Here is a 9329-nt window from a genome sequence, read left to right as displayed (position 1 = left end):
AAGATGAACATGGGCCAACAATGCGAGGTCACAGTTGGCATGGCTAACCACACCTTGTTGTGCACCCACAGGTGCATCTCCAGTAGAGCCAGGGAGGTGATCCTCCCCTTCTATGCAACACCGGTCAGGCCACAGCTGGAGTACTGTGTCCAGTTCTGTGCGCCCCATTTCAGGAGGTATGTGGACAACATAGAGAGGGTCCAGAGGAGGCCACTCGCATGATCCGGGAACAACAGGGCAGACCCTACAATGAAAAACTCTGGGACCTGAACCTGTTCAGCCTTCACAAGCAAAGGCTGAGGGGAGACCTGGTGACCGTCTATAAACTCACTAGGGGGGACCAGAAGGGTTTGGGGGAGACATTGTTTCCCCTAGCGCCCCCTGGCATAACAAGGAACAATGGATACAGATTATTGGAGAGTAGGTTTAGATTAGACATCCGCAAGAATTACTTCACAGTTAGGGTGGCTAGGATCTGGAACCAACTTCCAAGGGAAGTGGTGCTGGCTCCTACCCTGGGGGTCTTTAAGAAGAGGCTTGATACCTACCTGGCTGGACTCATTTGAGTCCAGTTTTTTTTCTCCCGCCCAGGCGGGGGTCGGACTTGAAGATCTACAAGGTCCCTTCCAACCCTACTTCTATGATCCTATGATAAGTTAGACCATCTCAGAGGTACAGTCAACTTAGATCAGGTCAAACACTTTTAGACCAATCTAACTGTCCTGAACTTCTGTATGGTTCACACTTAGATCAACCCAACTAAATGTAAGGTCTGCACCTGGGTGAACTAAGTTAGAATACATAGCCATTTTTAATGTAATCTAACTTGCCCCTAACCTCCCTGAACGTCTGTATGTACCCCAAGCATGTTGCCACAACAGCCCTACACAGAAGGGCTATTACCTCTGCAAACACTGCAAAATGCAATTCTAATTTTTTTCCTCCTGTTGAACTACAAGCTCATATCTGCTTTTCCATATGCTCACTCAGGTTGCCTTTGGCATGTTCTTGTCCATGTTTGTTTTCTAATTACTCATGTTTTTAGATACTATTTCTCAAAATATGGCACATTTTTTTCTTTTACCATATAAAGATGCAAGACAATCTAAATAGATATAATCTCATTTGAAATGTTAGCTTTATTAACCAAAGTTTTTACTGTGTTCAGGAAAATCCAGATGCAAGTTCCAATGTGCTTAATTTGTTTACTAATTTTATAATTTCCTCTATAAATAGGGTGACCATACATCCTGGTTCGGTTGGGACAGTCCCAGATTTTGTAGGCTGGTCCCAGCCAAACCATGAAAATTAAAACAGAAGTTCTGAAATTGCAGGGGCATGGGGCGCAATCCAGTGGGAAGGCAGAACAACATGGTGCACTGTGCTGCTCCACCTCCCTGCTAGGCTGTGCCCCATGCCTCTTCCCACCTGCCTCTGTCTCCAGCAGTGCCATTGACTTGGATGGGGGGAGGAGAGAGCAGTGTTCCAGATGTCCTGGATTTCCTTATAGTCACCCTAACTATAAAGATGTCCCTGTGATCTGGCAATATTTGTTCTCTGTAAACTATTTTTGTTGTACAGTTTCTCACAAAAACTATTTCAAACTCTATTTACAGCTTAATTACAAGATGGCTGTTTTGGAAAGTTCTCATCTCTATGAAGATCTCCTAAAAATGTCTTGGTTAATTAATCAAGAACTTTTTACTTTTTATAGGTGAATTCCCCTTCACCAATCATTGCTCCAAATAGCATCCCTAGGGAGCTCCTATATAAGGATGTGTATTGTCTAAAAGCCATGCTTTTCCTCAAGAAAGGGAATCAAGACTAAACTACGCTCTCCCCCTTTTAAAATGTTTCCTTTCTAGACCCTTGGGTTAAACTTAGAGCACAAAAAGTCTCTTTTATTTAATCAAGAGAATAAATTCTTCAGAACTGCCAAATACTGAAGTTTGTCAGCTATTTTTTCTATGAGCATTAGAGTTTCAATGCAATATGTTGATTTATTACATAAAGCTAGTATTTGGTGATTACATGATTTACTTTTAAACAGGTGAACTAGTAATGCATCTTAAATACTAAAACAATATTTTCTATTAAAGAAAATAAACCCCTCATGTTGACAGATGAGGTACAGAAAAAACGTAAGTGATATCTGATAAGGATTTATTATAAAAACTTTAAAAATCCTTTGGGATAATATCACTGTTTCTGCAGAAGCTGTACCTCTGAAGAGAGGAGACTTGCAAAAAATCTGGAAGTAATTATAAATTAATGTACTATTTTAAAAAAAATTGGAAAAATACTGAAATCTAAATCTGCTATATATCAAAGGAGGAACTATACTGTAAAAATTAATGTGGAGCACTTTCTTTTTAAAAAATTGTATGATTTATTTTAAAAAGCTGCCACTCAAAACAGTATCACAGCTGTGAAATGCACAACAAGGCTATGGGGAACAAAGACTAGCTAATCAAGGACAGATCTTGTCAAAAGAACACATCTTCATCCTTTTTATGGGAAAATATACTGCATCCAAAATGAAAGTGCCTGTTTCGTGCAAGTCACTGCATATTTACCATGAATTTCCCAGAAATATATTTTATACGTAGAATATATAGAACATTCATTTTATTCTGCATATAGGAAATCAAAAGATGTAAACACATCCAAAATTAAGCTACTTTTTGGTCTAATGAAATGAGAGGTATGACACCACCAATTTTGTAAAAGAAAAGCTACAGCAGACAAAGAAGTACTGAAAATACAAAGAAGAAAAATAATTTTTGAAACCCAGATAATGCATCATTCCTACAGGAGTTCCTTTAAAGCTTAAAATGTATTTTTCACAGAAACTCTAAATTCCTTGGGGAAAAAGACTTGATTGCATACTCTTTAGAGGCTAAAAGGCTGCCCATATGAACTGAATTATCCATGACATGTACCTTCAGACATTTGTAATATGATATTTCATGTAAATTTAGACCATACCTTGGACTTGGGCCGCTGGCAATGTTAAGTTTATTCAGGAGCTCAGATAAGAAAAAAAAAATCTGACATCCTTGCTAATCTGTAGTCGTTAACATGGAATTTCCAACATAAAGAGCATAAAAGCATCTAATTTGCTGTAGCAAATGAAAGGAAAACAAACTGTGCATTTCCCTTTCCTTTTTCTGTGTCTAAAGTTACTGAGTTCTATGCAAACAAAATCTTACTTTTCAAAGGTTTCTAGATCATCATCTGTCCTTTGAAAGACATGCACTTCAAACTTCCACAAGTAAACTGGAGAATGTAATTCACTTTGAACATCCATTTTAACTATATGGATTTACTCATGTTATCAAAGCAGCCTTAGTTATGTCCTATATTATAAAAAGCTGAACATTTATATAGGATTTCCAAGCTGTATTTCTCAAAAAAGCTTTCAGAGAAGGATGGGTATCGCCATCATCTTGTGGCTAATTCTGTAGCAGCACTGATAAAACAACCCATAACTCCTAACTCCCAGTTCTCTTTCTTATCTGTGATTACATTACCACCCTATATCCACATTTCTTCTTCTTTTATACAATATTTTCCACTATTTTTTCACATAAAAATTCTTTCAGACCTACTTAGTGTACCTTTTTGACAACTGGCTTTAAAAGTAAGCAGAAAAGTCAATACATCTGTATTACAGAAAAATACTGAGATTGCAAACCTGATGGTTTTGTGGCATTATTTGAGGTAAATACAACTCCTAGGCTGATTTGATTCATTGCAAAAGGGGAGAAATATTTGAGCTGGACCCATACCCGAGAGCTCCCTGGGCTAGGTACAGGCATCCAGAAGGCCCAAGATGGAATCCATGTAATTTACACGGTTTTCTGTAAGCAGCATAGTTTCGATCAGTTGTGACACACATTCGCCCTTTGGGTGGGGAGGAGCAATCTTAGACTGGGTTCCACCAGCCTCAAACCAGGCTGCGTGTGCGAAACTTCTGTCCTGTTCTGTATATAGACCAGTCTGTGATCATTAAAAGTGTAATGTCTGTACCTGGCCTTGAGCAATTCATACAAAATACCTCAAGACCTTTGGCCCAAAATAACAACATAAGGTTAGAACGATAATTTAAAAAGTGCTGGGTAAAAGTGGAAAACAGGGCACAGTTGTCCTTAATTTGCAGGCCAAGGAGACAACCCTAAAACTCTCACAAATACCAATTGTGGGACACAGTAAGAAATCCTTTTTATGTGGGAGACTGGATGAGGGAGAACAGCTCACTGGTAGAAAAACATTAACATTTGGCAGTGTAGTAGAAACTGAATTACTATTCTGAAATGTAAGAGAAATGGAGGGAGCATTTTTAATTGTTTAATCAGTGTGTATGCTTTTTTAAGCAAGTAAGCTATGAGTATTATCTTTTAAAAATGGATGGTTCCACATTTGAAACATTAACTTTAAAAAAATTCACAAAGACATATCCAATTGATTTAGCTATATTTGTTACAGAGCTTCTGAGATGTCTAAAGGAAAAGCACTGCAGAAAGAGCTTGAATTTCTCACTCTTCCTTTCAATCAATATTTGAGGCAAAGTTTCATCTCTAGGGCCCTTAATGGCAGGAATTCCTGGAGCCAGCAAATGAGTAATGTTAAACCTATGATTAGATGATGAGGCCATCAAAGACACTAGACCCTAATGCTACATTCCATTTTATTCCTGTGAATTGCAGTAAAAGCAAAGGCTAAGAAGAAAGCATTCTAAGTTATTCCTCTCTACAAGTAAAGGCTTCAAAAGCTGTTAAAAAAAAAGTACCATGACATGAAACTCAAAGGCCTTAATGGATTTTTTGGAATTTCCCTTGAACCCAGGATTTAACCATTAGGTAACAAATTTTTCAAGTGCCCTGCAGGAGAAGGTTTGAAGTTCAAACCCCACTGAGGATTCCTGCCAGTGATGTATTTTTCTTTAACTTCTCCCAAACCAATATCCATCTTGGGTAAAAGAAAAAAAACAGGATCTAATGATTTCCTTATGGGCACAAGCTTGAAGAAATGCAACCTATGGACTGGCAAACAGCAGGTAAGTTAGAAAAAAAACTGTGTTCAGTTGTAAATGTTACTAATTTTCAGCAAGCTGTACTTTTGAAACAGACTTCATTTAAGCTGCCGGTAGAAACTCGTTTTTATTACAAGTTGTAAAACATATTTCCAATATGCAGTAGATTCTACAGTGGAAACTAAGCGCAAGCACTTTCTTAGTATGAATAGTCTGTTTAAACAGGCACATTGTTTTTATACACTAACCCTGTATGAGTTTAATTTCTATTTAGTTTTTGTGTGGCTTTTAATTATATGAAATAATTATTTTTGGAGACAACTTCAAACCTGCAGGAGACTTGGGTTTTGTTAGGTCATATGCATTTACTGTAGATAACTAACGAAATCACAGAATGTTTGTTGATTGTTACTAGTATTACTAATTTTAAAAACAATTTTATGTATGAAACTTATCCAGTAGCCTTTTTTGAGAAATATAATTAAAATTCAGAGTTATGTTATCAAACAGAAATTATTTGTTTCAATACATTTTTAAAATGATGCTATCAGTTTTATTTCCATCTTTCCAGATTTCTCACCCCCAAATTCTAATGCTATATTGAATAATTTGAATATATAAATATTTGCTAAATGCAAAGGGAGCTTATTGAAAACCATTTCCCCCAGCTTTTTAAATACTAGAAGCTTACATTAAATGTGCAATAATTTATGACAAGCAACATTAAAAGGTGAAAGTCAGTGTGTCCACTGTCCAAGTCTTGCAAGTTACTAATTCAATAAGATCAAAGATCAAAATAAAATTATGAAAAATAGATTCTGAATTCTCCTTTTTGAACCTATGCTAACATAGGAAAAAGTACATAGGCATGTATACAACAGTAAAAAATGTACTGTGTATGGACATCTCTCTCTTACAAGTAGTATATAAAAATTACTCTATTCCAAAATTGTGTAAGAACTGTACACTCATATACAATAAGAAACCATATTCAGATGGGAACAATGACATTTACGGTTTCATCATATTTACATAGAAACACTAGAAAAAATGAAAAGAATAAACAAACAAACAAGAATACTAAACTCTGAAACTTACAGTAATATGTCATTGTGCGAAGAAACTGATTAAAGCCAAGAAATGCCTTACCTGTGAACAAAGCAGCATAACAAGTTCAACCACCGAAGTACTTGATTTCATGCAAACCAGGCCTGCAACAAAATCAAAAATGAATTTAAAAAGGCTGCTTATATTAAGCTGTCAAAACTTGGTAGTTTAAAAATACTATACGATTGAATTAATTTCCCCCAAAGCTGTTTACTAGGCATTTTTAATCATTCAAATTTACTGAAACAAGTTTCAAGTGCAAACTGCTTAAGACCTTTTGAATCAGATATGTAGATCATACACCTGTATATACAATATACAGAAAGCAAGGAAAAAATCCGTGTGAACTGATCTCATCATGTTTATACACAGGGTTTTTTAAATTTAAGTATAGGTTGTAATTTTAAACAAGTCTTGCAGGGTGAGTACAACTCTCTGACTAGTTGAAAGCAATCTTACCCATGGCTCATTCACCTGGAAATGCATTGTCAATACAATACACAAGAACAATCACTGGGGTCTTAAACCTGCAAGGTTTTATGCACACAAGTAACTTATGTCACAGGACTAAAGTCCTTAAAAAATCAGACCTTTTCCAGTAACTATTCACATTTCCCCTTTACACGTGGAAAAAGTCAAAGGTTCAAGTAATAAGAATTATCATCATTGTAATAGCTACTAAATCTATTTCTGAAATAATACATATAGATGCATACTTGTAATTAAATGTCTTAGTACAAATAAATAGTTTTTTTTTTCAAGCTATGGGTTAAAATGAAAAAGGAAAATATATTTTATTTATACAATGAGGTATAAGAAAATGATTTTTAAACAACATATATTTTGTCTACATACACATACAACTTAGCTTTGAATAGCTACAATATGGCATGTTATTATTTATTTGCAGTTTTAGAATTTTAGAGTTAATTTTGGAGAGCGCCAGTGCCACATCTATGAAAATAAAATATGCATTGGAAACAACAGATTGGTTCATTTAGAATATGGTAGAGGCATGCAAATTTTGGTGTGAACTCTGAACATGGCACATATCAAATTTTAATACATACATCATGATGGGTTGGTATTTGAATGCATCCTCTGTAGGGTATTAATTTTTTTTAAATATATATATAAAAACATGACTCATACTGCTAGATGGTAAAAGGAAAGTTGAAAAGCAAATTGATTTAAGTAGGTTTCAACAAAGAGCCATTAGAGACAAAAGCACTCCTACACAATTGCATGTATATTTATTACAGGTAGTGGATAAATACCCTTTTGTGCCCACTTTGCTAACAACCCCATCCTTATTGTACAGTAAGACAGAACAAGCTGTAAGGAGGCACTACAATTCCATTCTATCAGATCTATGAGCAGACAGTTAACTAATGAAATAAGAGGCAGATGTGAAAAGCTCATTTAGGGAGACAATTGCTGTAATTGATCAGTTATACTCATGCTCAAGTGCTGCTAGAGAATCAAAAAGATTAATGGGACACTTATTACCTGCAAGCTCCTTCAACTACTTGAAACCTGACAAAGAAGAACTACACAGCTAACTCCACATACTTTGCGTGCATGAAGAGTCTAAAAAAAATGATAGATAGTACTGTTTGAAGCCATGAAAAACCACCTTTGGTTCAGCAGAATTAAAAAATCTGTTTATTAAGCATATATATTTTATTTCATATTAAACTGTTAGTGTGCATGATTTTAAAATGAAATAAACTCTAGTAGAATATCTCCTCACAAAACAATGTTCTAAATTACTTAAATAATTTAAAGGTATTTTTAAAAAGAGAAAAAAGTGTTTCCTTACTGAGCTTCCAGTATCATTAAAGCAGAGTAAAGGCAAGATAGCTGAATCAGATAACAAGCAATTATCTTTTCAGCAGCAACTTTTGGGTACATTTTTATGCAATAAATATACTTAGCTAGCAGAAAAAATATATTCTTTCCACATTAAAGAAGCACAGTTAACAAACTTTTTTTTCTGTATTTTTCATTACATTAAAACATTTAAATGTCTGCAGGCACATATAGTAGCCAAGCAATGTGCTGTGCTTTTTTTGTGTGGCAAAAAAAGAAATAGGTGCATCTTAAGTGACATAAAGATAAATCACAATTGTCATGATCACCAGAACAGGACCCTGATTTCCCGAAGAAAATCAGGGTCCTTTTCTGGTGGGCAACGTAGGTAAAACAGAATCCTTGTTTGAAGGAAATCATAGACACTCTGTGTTAATGCAAGCGCGGGTATTTCTAGTAAAGTTTATCATACTATATCAGACTTCTAGAAATCCTGATTAGATTACTACAGACTGACTGAAATGAAGCCTTGCATTCTACTTAGCAACATTTCTCTGTCTGGATTAAATGTAACAATTTCTGAACACTGCATTCAATCCGTTCCAAAATTCCAGGGACTGTTCTAAGCATTGATACACAGAACCATGATTTTGGAGCAAATCAAGAGGGGAAAATGGAGATGCACAGAGCCCCTGACATCTGGCTAGCACACCCATCAGCTGTAACCAGGTCTGTAATCATCTAGAGATCAAAGAACCAGCTGATGGGAACCATTAACACCTTCCAGAATAACGTCACCCCTAATAGAGTTTAAAATTTTGACACCCACAATAATGCAACTCCCAGACAGAAGAGAGAGAGATACTTTTACAAATTACAGATTCCACTAGCTTAACTATTTACAAATGAAAATAGAAATAAAGGGGGAGGGGGGAGCTGGCATGCAGGGAGATTGTGGGGGAAGGGTGCATTAATCCACTGGAGTATATAGTACACTCAGTGTACAGCAAAAATGAAACCGGCAGACCTCTAGATATGGGCAAGAGAAGAAAGGAGCAATCACAAATGGACTGGGAGTTACACAGACCCAACTTCTGAGTGGATAGAGATTGTAGAGCCCCCAGCAACATGCTGCACAATCCCTAGGTCACCTGCCACCTGCATGCTGTGCCACATGGGTCCCTCCCAACCCATCACATGGTAGGCTTTCCCCTGCTGTACAACATCGCGTGCGGGCCCAAGGTCTCCCCAAATCCTCCAGCCATGGGCTCTTTTGAACCTGTATGTTATTCTGCCCTACCTGGTCAGGGCAGAAAACAGAAGCTGGAGAAGGGACCAGGAGCCTAGAGACCCAGCAGCAGCAGGAGAATGAGAA

At 36.4% G+C, this 9329-nt stretch overlaps 1 protein-coding gene across 1 annotated transcript in view; it reads right to left on the bottom strand.

Annotated features, from left to right (window-relative positions):
* Positions 1-9329, bottom strand: part of LOC109302237 (neurobeachin) — a 564850-nt gene that overhangs the window by 30741 nt on the left and 524780 nt on the right. Inside the window, exon 36 of the mRNA XM_019523799.1 lies at positions 6185-6246. Within this exon, the coding sequence (XP_019379344.1) occupies positions 6185-6246 (62 nt within the window). The remainder of the gene's footprint in view (positions 1-6184; positions 6247-9329) is intronic.

The sequence above is a fragment of the Gavialis gangeticus genome, unplaced genomic scaffold, assembly GCF_001723915.1.
Source record: "Gavialis gangeticus isolate Ggan-Ray unplaced genomic scaffold, GavGan_comp1, whole genome shotgun sequence".
Taxonomy (NCBI): domain Eukaryota; kingdom Metazoa; phylum Chordata; order Crocodylia; family Gavialidae; genus Gavialis; species Gavialis gangeticus.
The sequence above is the reverse complement of the archived record's forward strand: the minus strand, read 5'-3'. Positions and strand labels throughout refer to the sequence as shown.